This window comes from Trichogramma pretiosum, unplaced genomic scaffold, assembly GCF_000599845.2.
Source record: "Trichogramma pretiosum strain Unisexual culture from Peru unplaced genomic scaffold, Tpre_2.0 scaffold82, whole genome shotgun sequence".
NCBI classification, from domain to species: Eukaryota; Metazoa; Arthropoda; class Insecta; order Hymenoptera; family Trichogrammatidae; genus Trichogramma; species Trichogramma pretiosum.
Genome location: NW_019640889.1, coordinates 279809 through 300097, shown reverse-complemented (window position 1 = coordinate 300097; position 20289 = coordinate 279809). Strand labels below are relative to the sequence as shown.

Sequence of the window (20289 nt, the reverse complement as noted above, 5' to 3'; positions counted from 1 at the left end):
GAATACAATGATAATGTTGAAGAAAAACGAAACCACATGAAACGAGATAGAGAGGCGTGAAACGCATCATAGTTACATCGCTCAATTATAGTCACACTCATTTTTCGCATTTTCGTATAATAGGACTCATCGAAAATATTGTACACTTTAAAAAAATCTACCGGATACACGTTTTTTTTATATGTAAGAAAGACGAAGAGAAAAAGACGATCATTGCTATCATATATATTTTTGTTTTTCCTTTTTATATATATAATATATAATATATATAAACGATTGTTCATTTTAGTGGTGTACGTGTTTTTTGTGTTTGTGTTTTGCTTTCTTCTTGTCAATGATATATCGTTTTCGTTAGTTGTCATTATATATATCATAACGATGAGTTATGATTTTATAATTTTTGTTTGTTTGTTGTAATTACATTTTTTTACTAAACAAATAACGCAACACGTTCGTCTCAATGGAGATATTAATGTTTTTTTATGCTTTATCAATATTATATTTTTTTTTTGTTTTATATCTTAGCCTTATTTTCTGGGAAACGCACATTTAATTACGTAGGTATATGAATAATTGCTTCGTTTATCAGAATGTGGCGTCGATATTCTGCGCAAGAAAAAGAGTTTTGCTCTATAATAGAGTAGATATATTTTTTTATTTTTTCACTACGATTCTTTATAAATGTGATTATATCCGCTTTAATTTTTTTTTCATTCGCGGTTCACACATTGACATATTCGTCCACATCTCTTTACGATAGTTTCTCGCCTTATCGCGCGTAATTTTCTTGTTAATTAAAAATTATAACTGTAACTTACGGCTAACGTTATGTTATGCTAATTTTTTTTTCTGCCATCTCTTGTTGCGTTGAATATTTGAGGAATCGAGAGACAACGAAGATCCCTGGCTGTTGGTAATTTTTATAATTCATCTTCATTCGTCTTTTCGCTTACGAGTCTACGTTTTATTTTATACACAATTATACATCTGTTTTTTTCTCGATAATATAGACATCGCGTGATTTTTATACATGGCGCGCTCCCGCAAAGCACTTGAAGTACCAAATACAACACGAGTAATTCCTTCTTTTTTCTTTCGTTTATTTCTTTTTCTAAATACATATTTTAATGATGAATTGTATCATTCTTTCTGGTTTTTTTTATTTTTGAAAATAAGTGTTGAGGACTTTTTACTATATGCATTTTAAATAAAACTTTGAATTCGTTTCTTAGTTTTAGTAGAATAATTGTTTCTTTTTATCATTTTTTTCCTGCGTCGGAATCATAGTATTACAATAATAATATCAGTCAGAAAAACAAAATTTCTCTTTGTCCATTACTTGCGTTCATTCTTAACACAACAAATGATTGGAACCGATATTACTTATCATCAGCATTGCCCACAAAAATTATTTTTTTTGTCAATTAATGCTTTTTGTTAAGATGCTGCATGACATATTGTTCACAACATAGAGACAATCTTCATTGGTATATATATATTTTTCATATATCATTGATATATATCACGAATCACAATTATCATTTCAGTGATATGAAATGCCAAAGTATATTTTCCTCATTTTTGTTTTTCATATATAAGATATCATAAGAAGTTTTTTTATCATATATCACAGCTGCAAATTGCACTTGAAACAAGTGTCATTGTGTCTTCATTTTTTTTGGTAGTTTTTTTTCGCAATTTTTATATTATAGCCTGTGTGTGAAAAATATCATCCTGTATCATTATTACATCGTTAAATACAGATGTGGTCAACGAAAAAAATATATTTATATTCGGTACTTTTCGGTACTTTCAGTGCTGATCGGGCCTTTTTCGTTCAGTTAGATAATATTTTTATGTACAGTTTCTCATTGGAAAAAGTCGGGTAAATTCTTAAATATATATCGGGAGCAAAAATAGTTTTTTTTTTACCAATAATCATCGCAATTGTTTTATTGATTTTTTTTTTGCCTAATAAAATTGTATACAGTATTAATTTCACGAGTCGGGCGTCATCGCTTTTATTTACCAGACTTTTTCCACATATTTTACACCTTTCGTTTCTCGATTAAATACGTATATATAATGTATTTTTTTATGAATATATATTATATATATATAATTATTTTTAAAATACTTATAATTTATTGCGAAATTTTCTTGTATCTATACAATATCAATATTTTTCGCATTATGGGCTGCATGGTGTGTGCCTTTTTTTATTTAACTTTACTAAATTACACAACGCATTTAATGTACAGCAGTTAAGCATCGATCGACATTATTCGAAAATATAATATAAGCAAAAAAATTTTTTTTTATCCAATTTACATTAGGGTCGAATCTTGAATGCTTGCATAGTAAAAGTTTGTATATGGATTTTTTGTTCAATTTGTTCACCCCATTAGAATAAAAAAATATGGATGCAGAGTCGAATCTCATGTATAACACACATTTTTCCTTATGGATCTTCCGGGCTTTGTTTTTTTTGTAAAAACTATGCAATTATAGTATAGGTACTGTGAGTTATCGGGAATATATTGTTTATATTTACAACGTATTGGAAGATTGTACTGCTTTATTAATTTTTTTCACATAAACAAGACTTTGCATCGTAGTATTGCTATACAGAATAAGAATTTATATCTATATGTATATTAGTTGTGTATAGTGATTATACCGTATTTATTTGTGAATTGTTTATGTTTTTTAATTTCTGTTCTTGCTTTGGAGCTTATGGCAGGAATGTATATATTACACATGCGGCTAAAATGTCGTCTCCCGAATGTATTTATTATAAAGCATCTGAACAAGCACTATTTAGTATTTTAGCCGCAGAAATTCTTTTTATCATATCAGCAACAGAAAATTATCAAAATTAAAGTTTATAGTTATTACAATTTACCATTCTACTTTTTTGTGTATGCTTTTCTTATGTTTTTTATAGAATTATATACTTTTTTTTTATTTAATACGTATTTATTATTGATTCCATTTCGTATTCGTAATTGTTCGTCCACACTCATCGCCTGTTATCGCGAGAGCTTGCATCGTCATTTTGTTCATCGCCAAAATGTCGAGATCATCAAAAGATATTTTGTATTCGTCGTAAAATTGGGGTTTTCAACTTTTTCGTGAAGTACCTCTCTATAATATAGATTTACTTTATTTTATGGCTGTTATTTTCACTATGCGCAATTTTTATTCACTACGCGCCATGATGCATGATTGGATAATATTTTTTATCTCAAAAAAAAATCACGTACGTTACGAGTGTACAGATTTATTTTGATTACAATAACTTTATAGCACCATCATCATCAGTATAGTTTTTTTTTTTTCAATTTGTCTATTTGAGTATTTGTCGGCGACCAAATAGGGTTGTCTTATATCATATGTAATAGAAATGATCTTTGATGCAAAAATTTTGGCATGCATTTCAGAAGTAATGTTATTATTTACTCTAGTTGAATATATTTTTAATTTTATTGTGAAATCTGTCCGTGTAATAAAAATTAATATTATTTTTGTTAAGATGTTAAAATAATCATGATAAGAAAAAGAAAATGAATACTACGATTAAATAATATTTAATAATCATGTTTAATAATAATTGTAATAATAATAATCATAAGAATAATAATGTAATAATATAATAATTCAATAATAATATTTTTATAATGTAATAATAGTAATAATAATAATGATGTAATAATAATAATAATAATAATCATGATAATAATATTAATCCAATGATAATATAATAATAATCGTAATAATATGTTTATATATGTTATGGTCGACCACAAAAACTTTGTTCTTTCTGTAATCAAGTCGAAAGAGTATTGGAAGAATATACAACATTCATTTTTTTATTTCAAAATATTAAACGTAACATCTTTCCAAACATCGAAGTTTTAGCCGCGTCCCACCTGTATTTTATTGCACTATGACATATATAAAAATTGATGAAAAAAAATGAGGGCCGTGTCATTTTTTAACAGACCAAGTAAAAATAAATATGTTTGTAAAAATCTTAAAAATTTATATGTTACAATCAAAGTATATTTAAATTATTTCTCATTGCATGAAAATTGTGTTTTTTTTCAACTTGTTAAATTTTGGCGAGAAACGGGCAGTGTGTATCGATTCCATGATTCTATTCCCGAATGACTTGTAGAACAGTTGAGGTCGACCATACATTGTTATGGTTTAAAAATTTGCAATTAAAAAGTTGTCTTTCCATTACAATTAATATGAGATCGGTTTGGTATTTATATTATATATTATATATTATATATAATATATATCCAGGCCATCAAGGTATCATCAAATTAAATGAGACATTTTGATTAAGCACAAGATTTGCACAATACAATGATATTTAATTAATTAACTAATTATATGAATTCTATTATTTGAATCATATTTTATAAACGACCATCTCATTATATTTTTCCATCAACAATAAAAGAATTTGCATTGATATAGTTGCATTAGCGATTTAACAATAAAAAAAACAATGTACAATAAATCCGAATCGATAGACAAATGATGAAGGGCGACAATTGCATTGACTCTCACCATCGCCAATTAAAATTTAATTTTTTTTCATACTTTTCATTCGTGGCTTTTGTTCTCTTTTGCTCTAGACTTAATAATACTAATCACTGCATTCTCCCTCGGCACTCGAATTCTTTTAGTATTGCCCAAAAATCAAAGTGTTTTCTTGTTTGTTAAGAAGTAGCTGTAGAAACTACATGATAATTATTATGTAAAAATCTCAGAAGTAAATTCCTGCGTACCTTGTGACATAACGATGAAAAAAATCACTTGGTTTTAACGCATTTTCTATTCAGTCACATCGAAATACACATTTCCAATTAAAGAAGACTTGATATTTCTCGGTTTAATCTTATAAAAAAAAATTAAATAATTAGCACGATAAAAACAGTTAAACAATTTTTTTAAACATTAAAATACAGCAATCACGTAATTAATATTTGTTCAAATCATAACGTCCATACGAATACAAAAGGTGGCATTGCTTAAAAAATAAAATTCAATAAAAATCTAATTTATTCTGCCGTGATTGTGTGCACAGTCACTTCTCAATTAATGAATTTTGACGAAAGAATCATATTTTTTTCTTACGTCTAATCACGAGGGAGGAAGCGTTCGTTATTTCAAGAGCCCAGGAGAACAAAACTCATATAATGCGTGTATTATCTGCAGTTGCACCGCACAATAAATATATATCGTTTAAAAAAAATGATTTATAACAATCATAATATAATGTACATAATCATATTTATCGCGATACGTAATCGTCTCGAATAATCGATTCGAGTCCTTTCGAGAGGCGAAAAATCTCGACGAGCATTCCTTTTCATCTTTTAAGAGCTTATATGCATACACGTACTCTTCATTCACATATATACATAATGTATCATAAGATTTGGAGATGTTTATCGAGACTTTGCGTTAAAAAAATTCATTTAAAGTTTTCCGTTTGTTTTGCTTTGTACACTCATCGAATACCAAGGCCTGGTTACATTTAAACAATTTCTCGTTTACATATATATCTATATATATATTTATATGTCGTGAATGTGTGTAGTACGTTATGATTTTTTTTATTATTCATATATATTTATTTATTTATTATGTATATAATATCTTTCTAAAATTAGATTTTATGAAACATTATTTTAATGTAACTTTTTCGTATTCTCGCGATTTTATGATTATCATTTATGCTATTAGTTTAATCATCACATTCATTCAAGTTTACAAATACAGGTTTATGTTTGCAGTATAGATTCATATATATTTTACGTATGCTTTATTCTTTCTTCTAATAATAACTAGCATATATATATATTTATACTTATTTATTATAAGTATCATATATATATACTAAGGGAAAAATTATTAAAACTGAGAGTGACGCGCGGTTCTCAGGAAACCTCAAATAAAATATGAACAATATATATATAATATACAGTATACAACGTATTAATTATTATAATCGATAATAAACAACGACCGACTTTTTATCTTCCTTTTTCTTTGCATATTATACTCTCGCAACAATAATCAACTTTTCACGCTGTATCTGGCAGTTATGCGTTTGTTTGGTGTTATTTATCGATCTTGGAATCCTTTCACAATTTGTCTTTCTGTACAATTAAAATCAATGATCGTCTTCGTTATTAGTTTTTTCTTTAAGCTCGTCTCGTTGCCTGATATATTATGTACTCTATACTGTCCATTTTGTTTTACTTTTTTCTAACGAGTTCGATTCCTTCGCTTTTTTCTTAATACATTTACAAATCGTATTTTTGTATCGGTTATTGCAATTTTTGTTGTATCGAATAATAATGACGCGGTATCCCTCTCGTACACCCATTCCCTCGCCAGCAGTAAAGTCAGTTGGCAGATGGAAATTTGGAGTGTCGTTTTTTAAGGGAGTCTCTCCGATTTAAATTACAATTTAATATCACATAATTGCTTTATATTTTTCATATATATATATGTATATATATACGTCACTTTTTCATTTTCTCTCATATATTCATCTTTAATTTATATAATATATTTATTTAACTTAATTAATCTAGACACAAGATTCGCGTGAGGAACCTTGTGTGGAGTTTTGTTTATAAACGACGCGATGCCTCGTCAGCCAGCCGAGGGCTCGTAAAATGATTCTCTAATATTTTTATTACTTAATTATCGAGCTTTCGGACTGGCTGACGATCACCTGTATACATATACATAATCTTGTTATTGGTATATATACTTTAATGTTTTTTTTTCGTAAACTTTGCTCTAACTACGATATTTGCATATATATTCCATCTTCTTGAATTCATTTATATAGATTTAATATTATTATAATTCATATATATGTATATTATCATAATATCCAATTTGTTTATGTATATATATAATCTTGGTGAAATTTGTCAATAGTATTTTACGCGCGACGCGGACAGAGCAAAAGGAAAAGGTTAGATAAGCACCAACCCTTTCATATATTTTCCTAATATAACATATCATTTTTGTATATATATAATTCATTGCTTCGGACGCGTCATATATTTACTATGCGCATTCTCGATTATGCGTGTATGCATATAATCATGATAATTCATCTAATTAATCTTATGTACACGTACATCCGCCAGCTAAACGTCGATCTGTCATGAGATCGGTAACATTTTTGCATATTATCTCTGTGCACATTTTGTGTATGTATAATTATAATGTGTGTATGTATGTGTGCGCGAGTTCATGGTCAGTTTATTTATTATATTTATTATATACACCCGCATTTTTGCATTAGCAGTGAGAGATATTTCGTTAAAGAAGTACAGAGCATGTATGTGTGGGTGGCTTTATTTATGTCATCCTTAGTTCGAGTCTCTGTATTATATATGTCTGCGTATGTTTATGTGTGTCTGTGTGTATGCATGTGTGCGAGTCTTTGCTAATATCTTACACAACTATTTTAAAGACAATAATTTGCTATATACGTAGGTATGTTTGTTCCTTACACATTTACGAGAGGTCTCCGTCAGACACGTACGCGCGTTTATTTTCATTTTTTTTTCTTATACTTTGTCCTCCTTTCTCGATTCGCTAATTGAATGCGATCTATATAGAATTATCTATTCTCTATAATTAGCCGTCGACGAGGACGTTAATCGCCGTTAGCCGATCGTCGAAATCGCAAATTCCCCGTGCTCGCCTTGTACGCCGATTTCTTCCTGTTTTTCTCTCTCTTTCTCTTTGGCTCTTCCTCCTTTCTCCTTTCTCCTTTCTCTCCCTCGTGCGTAGTTTGCATTGTTGTCGTCGCACGTTTTGTCTACAATTCAGAATAAATGTATGGTACGAGAGAGATACGTATCGTGACACGATGAGTGCACACGAACATACGTACGCAAGTGTACGAGAGAGAGAAAAAGAGTACGCACAAAATATGCCGTACACATTTATTGTTAAGAGTATATAGATATAGATAAAAACGGCTGCGAGTGCGCACACGCGCACACTAGATGGCATGTACGACTCTGTTATATGCGTAAAATATGCGCGAATCTATGCATTATGTTTGTTCTAAAAAAATTAACAACGTAATAATTAAGTGTAATAATATCCATGTAAAAATCATATTTAAACTAAAAAAATTAAAAAGTAGAGAAAGAGAGAGAAGTCGAGACTTGACAGGTCGATCGAGGAGCAGATCGAGCACCATATAGCGCGCAAGCCAGAGGCACTCGATGTATCTCATCGCTGCTGCTGCATTTATGCCTCTTTGTTTTGCCTTTTTACTATACGTTCATGCATGTTCGATACGACGCAACGATTGCGATCATCATGCAATTTAATAGCTAAGATTTGTGCATTGCCGTTGAGAGGTATAATCGTTATCGGCACGGTGGCAGTTGGCCGCCGTGATGACGAGCTGCTGCTGCTGTTGCTGCGCAGTCGATCTTTGCTGGGTTGCGGCAGCAGCACCGCCGCCGCTCGCATTGTCCCGATGCTGATTATTGTGATTATTATTGTGTTGCATCAACCTGGCCGAGGACGGACCCGCGCGGCTCACGAGCCCGCTTGGCCTGACCTAGTCGTTGAAGCGCGTGCAGGCCTTCTTCCACTTGCACTGCGTGCACCAGAGATCCTTGTGCTCCATGCCGTAGACCTTGCGGCACTTCTTCGTCTCGCCGCGGACGCGACGGGGCGAGTGCGGCATCTTGCCCAGCGACACCGTCACCAAGCTGATGTTCGCAGAGCTGTTGTGTGCCTGCAGTGGACGCGGGGTGGCCGCCACCGCTGCTTGGGCGTTCGGGCTCGAAGTCGCCACCTGCGCTCCTCCCGTGCCCGCTGTCGCGGGGCTCACCTTGAACTGCTTGCCCACCGCTGCGCCGTTTGCTTGGCTTGGCTGGAAAATCGGATTATTGTGAAAAACATGAGTCGTTGCGCGCGATCGATCGCGAAATATCAACGAGGGATAACTCACCACTGTGTAAACGTCGCGCATGATGTCGATATTTTGAGAATTGACGGCAGCTACGGTGGCAACTTGATTGTTGCTCGTGTGATGGACCTGGTGCTGCTGTTGCTGATGCTGCTGGTGATTGAACTGATTGTGCTGATGCTGTTGCTGCTGATGGTGGTGTTGCTGCTGCTGGTGATGCTGCTGTTGTTGCTGCTGATGATGATGATGCTGATGGTAATTGTTGTTGTAGTTGTGATGCAGATGGGCCACGGAGGCGGCGTTGGCGGCGTTGGCGGCCGCTGTCAGGCGCAGCTGCTTCTGGTACTCGGGGTCCTCGGTCCTCGGCCTCACCATGTCCCAGTGCGATTTGGTCGGCGGCGAGCAGGCCGGCTTGACCATCTCGTCGATGTAGAAATCCACCTCGTCCTCCTCGTCCTCGAAGGACGACGAGCGGCTGCGCTGCAGATGCTGGCGGAACACGTGGTCGGCCACCTGGTCCCAGGTGTCGGCTACGTGGCCGCACGAGCGCGAGTTCTGTCGCGAATTGTCGTCGCGCCATGTGCATTTGTAGACTATTCCGTTTTTCTGTAAAAAGCAAAAGAGGTAAGAAACATTGATTAATTTATTCGTATATCTTTTTCGATAGTTTATATCATTGTGTTTGCGTGCATATTTTATGGGATTTGAAAAGCGCAAATACGAAGCGAATACATCGGGCAAGGATTGCGCGCCCGAAACGTGTCGATGCATAAACATTGTAACGCGGCGTGAAATTTCGAATCAGCGCAAACTCGATCGATTTGCGTCGTTGCGTGCGTGCATAAATTGTCGCGCGAATCGTGCGATTTCATAAACTCTCTGCGACCCATCAACGAGGACACTCGTAATCATGTAAATTTCGAGCTGAATAAATCTGGCGGCGTTGATATTGTCCCTCGAAATTAAAAGAAGGAAAAAAGTCGAGAGGAATTTTTAAAAATAAAACGCATTAATGACGCCTCGCAATTGTCATCGCGCTCAAGATCGCTTAATTAATGATCTCGAGTTAACGGGGACACTAAATGAGGTGTTTTTTTTTTTTTTTTTTTTTAATTTAAAGATGATTTAATTGCGCGTCCGTGTAGCGTTATTCGCGCGAGTGCGCGCGTAAACGATATAAACACACACACATACACATACAAAAAGACCTAAAATATACACGCAATAACAGAACGCGAAGCGCTAAGTAGAACGACTCGCGCGTCTCATGGCGAGCATGAAAAGTGGAGGGGAATTCGAAAGTGTGTGTATGCGCGCGCGCCCATGATGCCGAGCGTGCGCGCGTATATAGATAAATGCGCAATAAGCGTAATCCTGAAATCAATTTGCGTCATTCAAGGCTCAATTTTACGATTTCGTTAATTTCCTCCCGCACAATGTGCAATAAAGCTTCGTCCCTCTCTTTCTCTCTCGTTCGTAAAGTTTTACATACGTTTACACGGTCGGAACAAAGCCTGGCGCAAAATTCCGCAAAATGTGCAACCGAAGGTGAGCGCGCGCTCGCTCGCACACACACACACACACACGTTAACATAGCTAGCCCACATAGTAGGTACCTAGAGGTGGATCGTACCGTGAACGCGTGTATCTCTGTATAGGTGCCCTGCACGAAAATCGATGTTCCGGGGAAACCGCGTTGCTGTCGCTACTGGCGCAGAGAAGGTATAAGGTAACCATACCAGAGCTGCTCCACTGCTGCGGGTGAGGGAAAGTCGTGCGCGCGCAGCGCACGCTTCTTTGTTTACATCCATGGGGCTCTAGCAAGTTGCGTGTTGTGAGTGTATATGGCGGCATCCGGCATCATAACACACACAGACAGACATACATACACACATCGATGCCCGGGCGAATCTATATCAAGTCGCGCACTCGACTCTATACGTCGCATAGGCATAATGAACTTCCAAAGGTTGTTTATGTGTCTATGTGCGCATGTGTGTGAATAAGGATGCATACGTAAACAGGAGCCAAAACACGCTAACAACCACGTGCTTATTGATCGAACAGAGAAAGAGGTGAATTCATAACAACTACCAAGAGACTGCGTTCGTTTTCGGCGTCGTCGAATCTCAAATCGGAGTTGCGAGCATGACGAAGCTCCGAAACAAAGAAATAAAGAGATGGAGAAAAAACTTCACAATCGGCGAAAAATCCGCGTTCGTGTATTTTTTTATTATCTCGGGCGGCGTTAAAAATGCTACAAGGCGATGACACATTGCGCGAACGAACGAGCCTTCCAGCTACGAATTCCTTCTGTTCAGCGAGCGCGCACGACGCACGATAAAAAAATTCGCGTTCGTGCCTCGTGCCATCATGCAGCTCGTCGATGCGATGACACGAGATCGCGCGCGCATCGTTGCACCGCACTACGCGTCGAGTCCTCCGCACACACACGCGGTTTTTATCTACCGCGCTCGTGCTCTCGTTGCTGCTGCTGCTTTTAAACAAGTGCATAGGCCGGCAGCGGCTCTTTAAATTTCTCCGAACGAAAAGTAGGAAAAGAGCGTCGCAGCGCGACGACGACGGCCGCGCGTGTCGTGCTAATCGCGCGTTAGGTATCGCGGCGATGTATTATCTCTCTCTCTCTCGCTCGCTCTCGTTCTTCTTTCTCCCGCACACCCACGCACGCCTCCGTGCACAAATAGGTCGTCCGACGCTCGGCCGATTTTACGTACCATTACTACTAACAAATGTGGAATCCATATTGACGCGGACAAAAAAAGAAGGATACCATCGGTATAGGTGTACTCTTTGGCGTTTAAAAAACGTTAGACGCCGACTGTCCGTCGTACATAAGGCTTTAAAGAGCCCGTGCGGCTGTCAAAGTTTTGTTTGTATACAAACGCGGCGCGGCGAAGATGGCGCTGCTGTTGCGCCGCTGTCATATGCTGTTTGTATGTACACAAACATCGACGCGCACCGAGTTGCGTGCTGCGCTGCTGCTGCTGCCGTGCTGTATGTAAGCCATCTCCATGCAAGAGTCAATAACCTCTCTCATACTGGTGTACTAAGTCCCCCGTATACACACATATATATAGGTGTGTGCACGCGTCTGTATGTATACATGGCAGTATAATAACAGAGAAAGAGAGAGAAAGAGAAAGAGCACGATAAAGCGAGGAGCAGCGTTGCTATGTGCTGCTGCTGCTACGAGAAGCGGAATATCAGTAGTACGAGTCAATCGCTTGTATATCACTTGCGTGTTATGCGTGCTCGTGTGTGTGTGTGTGTATGTTTATGAGCGAGCAACGTTGTATACATATGCCGAGTGCACTATGCACTCGTGGACGCGGCTGCGGCTATGCGCGGCACTTTCATCTCGCGACAAGTGCGTCGTACGCACAGAAGCGGCAGTGAAGGCGGCAAAAAATCGTCTCGTGTACGTATGTGCACACATTATGTGCGTGTCCCTCGCGCTGTACGCGAGCAGCTGATTTTAAGTGCGCAATGTATAATATTTGCGTACACGTAAACTTGGCCGCCCGAAAGTACATCGATCATCGATTCGTCACCCATTCCAATGTATAAAGGACGAGAGATACGAAGCTGCTCTCTGTATTATCAAAGTTTAATTGGCCGCGAGAAGTTTGGGAAGATATTTCGATGTTTGACACGTATACGTGCGCAGGGGCGGACGACGTACGACGACGATGCGTGATAGTCCGTGTATAATAAACGCGGCCGGGAGATAGGATGCGGCATAAACTACTCGCCGGCTCGACTCGGCAAAGTTAGAGGTCAGAGACCTTTATGGGCTTTATACACATATCCACATAGATATATGCCGCGACGCGTGTGTAGCTCTTTTTCCCTTTCCCCGTGCTGCGCATACATGCACACACACACATAGCACATAGCACACAAAGTGTACGTCCTCCTCTTTTTTGCTTTGCTCCGTTCCTTCTACTCTCTCCTCTCCTCTCTCTCTCCTTTTGATTCTCTCCTCCTCTCGCGGTGTGCTCGGATCGTAGCTCGGGCGCACGTTACGAACTCGCAGCGGCACACAGCTATAGCGTATCATTTTCTAGATTGTTATACGCGCGTGAGCCTATCAGCTACCCTATGTCTATGTGTGTGTATGTGCGCGTGTGTATGATATATGCAATTGGCGAGGAAAAAGAAATTATTTCAGCCCTCGCTCGTAACACACATGTAGAACTCCGCTCATAATGCCCGCACATTCACAAAGGACTGTAGCGAGCCGTGAGAGAGCTGCACTGCAGCGAGACGTCGACGACGACGGCGGCGGCGGCGGATGATCGCGTGTCCAGGCGCAACTACGCGCTACTTAATCACGCAGATGTGTCGAACGCAGCGTACTCTTTTACTCACGCATCGCACTTTCTCGTGTGTGCGCGCACACATTATGCAGAGAGAACGAGCTTGCCGAGCATATATACGTGCTTCGGTGCAATGTAGGTAGTATGCGAGTGTGCACAGTACAAACCGATGATTACATTACAAATATATGTGTAAGGATCACGCGCGCGCGGGCGCGAGCTCAGCCAGCCATGGATCGAATTTGCATATTCATTTTTTTGTTATTGTTATTCGGTCTTTGTCGCCGCGCGTGCTCTCGCTGCTGCGGCTATACACTGCACACAATGTTGATTCGCTGCTCGTTTTTTTTTATATACACAGTCACACGTATTATATATGCAACAAATAATGCAGCCGGCGCGATAATCTGACTAAACTGCGCAGTTATGCCGTCGAGTTGCTCTCCTCTACATACATGTGTGTTTGTTTGTGTGTGTGTTGGTGGCGTGCAACACATACAACAAGAGAGCAACAGCAGCAGGCAAGCAGGCACCGAGCTACATTATACGGCGGGGTTGCCGGCTTCTTCGTGACTCTCTTTCTGCGCCTCGACGATGTGATACATACACACACCGAACATGTATACACAGCGGCCGCCGAGCCGTGCTCCGAACCGACTGTGTTGTGTGTACACGTGCTTGGTGTTCGGAGTCGGAGTGGGGATAGACGTACCGGCCGGCGTACTCTACATGTATATGTACACACATTACGCTCACATGTGCGCGAGCGCACGTCATACACACACGTATATGTATACACGCAGCGTATCTTACGTATCTATATACGACGTAGAATATATATATAATACAACGTTGCCAACAGCCCGAACTGCCGCACGGTGCACACACACACACATATATAGGAGCACCGAGCCGAGCTGCTACTGTGATCTGCCGGTGCGCGGGTGCGCTCCTATGTGTTCGAACGCGTACATGGATTATAAACGCATGTCTGTCTATGTGCACCGTGTATGTGCGACTATGCCTGTATATAGTAGGCGCGCTGTACAAACTGCGCAGTTAGATTTTCGGTTACTCGGGCTCCTTTTCGGAGCACTCCGAAACTCGCTCGCTCGCTCGCTTGCTTCCTTTTATTTCTTTCTTTCTTCATTTTTTTTTCTCGCTGTAGCCCGAGCGATCGATGACTACGATGCGTCATATCCTAAGCTCGGCTCTTCTTTTTTTTACGATATGTATTTTGCAAAAGATGACGAATTACCATCGTGTCGGGCCAGGCAAAAATTGTCGTCTTTTGTCCTTTGTTTACGATCTATACTCGCTCGTCGTCTGCGCGCGGGGGTAGCGGTGGGAGAGTGACTCGTTTGTTCGCGTTAAGCTCTCTCGAGATTCATAAATCGCCTCGCGCTCTGGGGCACAAAAAAATCTCTACCTCGTTCGACGAGAGAGAGAGAGACAGAGAAAGGCGACGATTCGTCGCCGTCGCGCGTCAATGATACGTATTTTACGTAGCAACACGCATAGCTTATATATCCATATACATAAATACAAAGACGAGATCGGTCGACTCTACGACGACGAGCGAGAGAGAGAAGGACGAGATGACGACGAAGACCCGAGTCTTTGTCGATTTTTTTTTTTCAAGGTAAAACCCAAAGAAGTGCTTAAGCGCGCATTTATACTTTTGCGCGTACGTGTGAGTGCATGTTTATGTGTATTCGCGCGCAAACCGGTATCTGGATAGTATAGGATGCACGTGTTCTCCTCTGCCGGCGCAACCGGAGCTATACCACCACCACTGCCACCACCACCACCACCACCACCACCATCAGCGCTGCCACCATTACTGCCTCTCCATAACAGCAGCAGATCGACACCCCACTGCAGCAGTGCAACACCATAGGCACTACACACAGACGAATACATTGGAGTATACGTGTGTAGGCAAGCTTTACCGGCGAGTACTGCGCACAATAATATGGAGAAACGGTGAATGCAGCAGTGGCAGCAGCACAAACTGGCAGGCTCGCGTGCAGCCCACAGAGAGAAAGAGAGAGAGAGACGTAGTAGGTATATGCGGAGGTAGGCATGGGATAGTAGAGCCACGCGCGAAAGTAGGGAGAGTCGTCGCACTCTCTCGCGGCGTACTGCAACTATAGCGTGTACATGGGAGACCTATCCACGTTTTGAAACAAAGAAAACGGCAAACTAGATGTAGGTATAGGTGATAGCCTGCAGCCTTATACAGCGTGCACCTATACGTATAATAATAACTGCCGAGGATCGTACAACAACAACAACAACAACACAATTGTCCTCCCTCGTGCCTGTATATGTATGCTGTAGCTCGTGTGCGCGAGTGTGGGTATGGTACATTGCAACACAAGATATACAGGTATATACAGGCACACATACATACATACAAATCCATCGTTGGTGCATCTTTCGTGCGCGGAGGGATATATACTACGCCGCGGCAAGCAAGCCAAGCCGAGCGAGGGGAGAGAGACAGGGGTAACGCCCGGAGAACCAAAACAAACCGGCGTCGTGCTACTACCACTACTACAACTGCTGCTGCTGCTGCTGCTGTTGCTGCTGCTCGTAGTCAAGTCGTATATATTGCCTATTCGGACACGCAGTTCACGTACACTAAGATGTACGAGAAAATACATATAGAAGTCGTGTATGTGTATTATACCATCTACACATGTATACGTTGCGACGACGATCATGTGTTGAGAAAGAGACAGAGAGACAGAGAAAAGCAGAAGAAGAGCAGCAGCGGCAGCAAAAGCGACGGCACTGCCTATGGTGGTCGTATACACAGAGAGAGAAGCGTAGTGGTGAGGGTCGGACATTGACCTGCTCTATGCTCCGTCTCTTGCTCTGCCTTACTCTCTCGCGCTCGCTTGCTCTCTTTCTCTCTCTATCTCGCAGTGTATGTGTGTAATTTAAAGGGCTCCCCTTCCCCCCTCCGCCTGTCTCTCTCTCGCGAGCGCAACGCTCTGTGTTTGTATCTATCGCGCTTGTGTTTACATAATATTAAATTTCCTATTGGGACCTTTAATTGTCGTGACGAAACTCTCCCGTATGTTTGTATACCTTATGTATACGCTATACTGTGTAATGCCGGCCGCCGATTGCCGGCATGCGAGCTGTCACGCGCGCCGCGCCGCTCTCCGCTTCGCAACGTCGCGTATTTGCTCCTTCTCTCTTACATACACTTCTTGTGTGTGTGTGTGTGTGTGTGTGTGCATTTATATTTGAGCCGCGCGGCTCAACACGCGGATAAGTGCGCTCATTATATTTTTGACGCGATTTCGAGCGCGTATGCATGTAATAATATCGTCGTATTCATATGCACAGCTGCATTTATAGTATAGGATGTATTATAGGAGAACGAGAGGGTGAGAGTGAGAGGGAGAAGGGAACGCATCGACGCGTTTCTTTGTTCTTGTGCGAGAGTGCAAGAACGCGCGCGAGTGCGAGCGAGCTAGTTGCTGCTGCTGCTACTGCGGCATGCCGGCTCGCTGTCTGTCTCTTTCTTTCTCTCGCTCTGGCGCGTATTGGCCGCGTCAAAAAGCGTCGAAAAAGTGGCAACGCAGCGAGAAATAGCTGCCGAAAATTCTAATAAAATTTGACGACACGTATGACACGGAGTTTCTCGCGCGGGCATAAAAAATTCGCATCATTTGGCCCCGTTCGATTTCACGAAAAATCGGCCTCGTATACGTCATATTATGTACGCGTCATTACACCTACACACGGACTCCCGGTGCAGCTGTACGCGCGCCTGCTATATACTTGTATACTACCTATATCATATGACTACCTCTTTGTTGAGAGTAACAAATTACAATAGATTGATAATTATGAATTCACGCCCATCGCGTCGATGCTGTGAATGTGCGCCGCCGCCGCCACCGCCACCGCTCGCTGCTTTTATATATTATACTGTACACACTCTCGACACAATGGATTTATTTTATCGGGCCTAAAAATCTGTTTTGTGTATACAAACGCACACGCGCGTTTGTACATATATAAATATACGTGCACCTATATATATCGGAGCCGAACGCGCAGGTTGCAGCCGAGTGCGTATGTGTGTGTGTGTGCGTGCGTGTTGAGTGTGTACAGGCCAGTGCACCGACTCTCTCTGTTTCTCTCTCTTGACTGTGTGTACGTGATCGGTACATAAGTGTGTTTGCGTATCCGCAGAAAGAGAAAGAAAGAAGAGAGGTGCTCGGCCGATCGGCTGCTATATAGCTGGAGCGCGCGGCAAGGTCGACCAATGCACCCAGTTTTTGTGAGTGCGCAGCGTAGTATAGATGTGTGTATACGTGTGTGTATCATACGCGCGCTGCGCTTTTCTCGCTCTCGGATCGCTTCGATAGCTCGCGTCTGATGTTTTTTAAATAATAATAATAATATAATAACGATAATACACGTTGTAGCTGCTGCACAGTATGTGTATATAATATAATGTCACGGTAGCCGCGTGATCAACATTTATTATATGCAGCTGAACGAAGAAAAGAAAAGAAAAAAAAGCTCCTCTTAATGTTTTATCAAATATTATTCCGTGCGAGCTCGCGATTTGCAATTTCGTCGCCTCGCAAAAACACATTTACATGCACACATAATCACACTGACGGACAATGCAACTGTACGTGACTTGACAAAGTTGTCGATTACGAACTCGCGAGCGCGCGCACACATGCACTCATGCCGGGCTGTTTTGTCAATCAATAAATAATATTTGATCCACTGCGTCGACGTAGCGCACGTATGTTTCATACAAAACGATGTTTATGATGCAGTTCGGCTTATATAGCGAATCGGCAATTGCCGCTGCCGCTTCGATTCCAAGAGAGAGCGAAAGAAGAAAGATTAAAAAACTTTTCCGCGTTCGATGAGCCTCGCATACAATCGTAAGAGGTATATAATTGTATACACAAACGTACATATAAATATAATATTTTGCGCAGCAGCAGCAGCAGCAGCGGCGGCGCGAGAGAGTACGAGCTCGCTGCAAGAGAGCAACGATCGGTAAGTGTGCACACACTTACGTGCATACACACACATATCCGAATAACTCGGAGAAAGTTTATGCATCTAAAAGCGATCGCTATTCGATGCATAGGCTCGCGCATAAATGTAGCTGCTCCGCACTTTATACGTGCGAGCAAAAGTTGCTGCACTCACACACGAGCCATGAGCTCGGTCTTATAAATCGCTATGTAGTATAATATAATATGCGGCTGTATTATACGATAGTGTGTGTGTGTGTGTGTGTATAATACAGCGATCCATATAGCATCGGGCGCGCGTGAGCGCGGCGGCGGAGCACAGGAGAGGGTCGACGACACCGGCCGGCAAAAGCGCATTGCGTGCACTATGATATTTCCCTACGTTAGCGCTTATAATACATTATAGCGTATGCTCGCGAGCTCGCGCGCGTAGTATATAGTACGGCAACAGCAGCAACAACAACAACGCCAGGCAGCAACTCTTGTGTATATATGTACGTAAGCTTGGTAATTCGCTCTACTGAAATTCGTATTCGCCGTATACGTATAGGTATATACAAAAGCAAGGGGCCACGTAGCGTACACAGTTACAGGTGTGCGTCCGTATTATAACTAGTTTTATCTTTCTCTCTCTCTCTCTCTCTCTTTCGTGCTTTTTCAAATCGCAGTTCTCGTCGTCGTCGTCGTCCACGCAGCAGCAGCGGCAGATGTATATACGTAGGGGAAGGGAGGAGGAGGAAGGTTAATTCCGGCCCCGTAACCGCTACAAATCGACATTGTTATTGTTGCCTGTAATACAGCGCGCACATTGCACGCAACGTAGTTTTTCAATTTCATCATCTCTCTCTTTCTTGGAGTTCTCTCGCTATCTCTCTCTGATCCAGCACTCGAACTCGAGTTTGACGCTCGGAGATCGAGAACGATTTACGATGCAGCAACAGCAGCAGCATCGGCATGGATATAGAGAGCCGCAAAGAGAGAGATAGAGAGAGAATCCTATGCAGTGTTTTGCAGCCGGTGTTTGTAGTGTATATTTTGCGCAGCGAGTATCAAAGAGTAGAGCGAGATCGTTGCACTCCTATATACCCACCTATATAATGTGCTGAGTGAGAAAGAGAGAGAGAGAGAGCCCTCGCTCGCGCAGTAAAGAGTCAGACCCAAGCACAAGCCGGAGTGCACTCGCGGCGTACTATATGCAGCTATATACTCTCCTCTTTCTCTCTTTCTCTCTCTCTCACTGACAGTCCGGAGAGTCTTTCTCTCGTCGCGCATGCGCCATCGGCTTGTTTACGTCGCCATTAGGAGCAGAAAGTAGAAGAAAGATGCGTCGTCGTCGTCGTGGTTCGAACTATGCCGGCTTTACTATATATGCTGTATATTACGCTTTGTCTGTATATAGGCAGTGAAACTGCAACAGCATTTCGCTCCTATGGCCACTATACATGCTTGTTGCAGTGAATATATGGCATATTTGTTGCTCTGTGCAAGCAGGCAGGCAGCTACCGCGGCTGCTGCTGCTCCAACGTACCCGGCCGGCCGCCGAGGAAAAGACACATACGACATTGTTATTATTTTGCTTTCGTCGAGCTTAAAGCGCATTCGTTAACCTATCGTCGCTTTTTTTCTCCGCTTCTCTCTTGCTCTTTTTGTTGTTGTTTTGTTTCGTCGTCTTTGTTGTTATTGTTCCTTTTTTTCCTTCTCATTCGTGCAATATCACTCGCGCGTCGTCGCGTTCACGCTCGCGCTCGACGAGCGATAAGATTACACACATGCTATATAACTCTCGGTCGCGCACCGGGTCCTCTCTTCGACGATCGCGCTCGCATTTATATGACGACGATTGATAAAAAGTAATTTTGCCTTTCGCGCGCCCGAGCTCTTCGCGAGCATTCGTCTCTCTCTCTCTCTCTCTCTGTTTATGCGTGTGTGTGAG

General features: G+C 41.0%; 1 protein-coding gene across 2 annotated transcripts in view; it reads right to left on the bottom strand.

Moving 5' to 3' along the window:
* Positions 1 to 5646: 5646 nt before the first annotated feature.
* Positions 5647 to 20289, bottom strand: part of LOC106650130 (transcription factor mef2A-like) — a 65977-nt gene continuing 51334 nt past the window's right edge. For both annotated transcript variants that reach the window (XM_014367968.2, XM_014367969.2), the window contains exons 6-7: positions 9029 to 9592; positions 5647 to 8950 (exon numbers count right to left, since the gene is read on the bottom strand). In XM_014367968.2, coding sequence (XP_014223454.1) covers positions 8633 to 8950; positions 9029 to 9592 — 882 coding nt within the window. In that variant the 3' untranslated portion in view covers positions 5647 to 8632. The remainder of the gene's footprint in view (positions 8951 to 9028; positions 9593 to 20289) is intronic.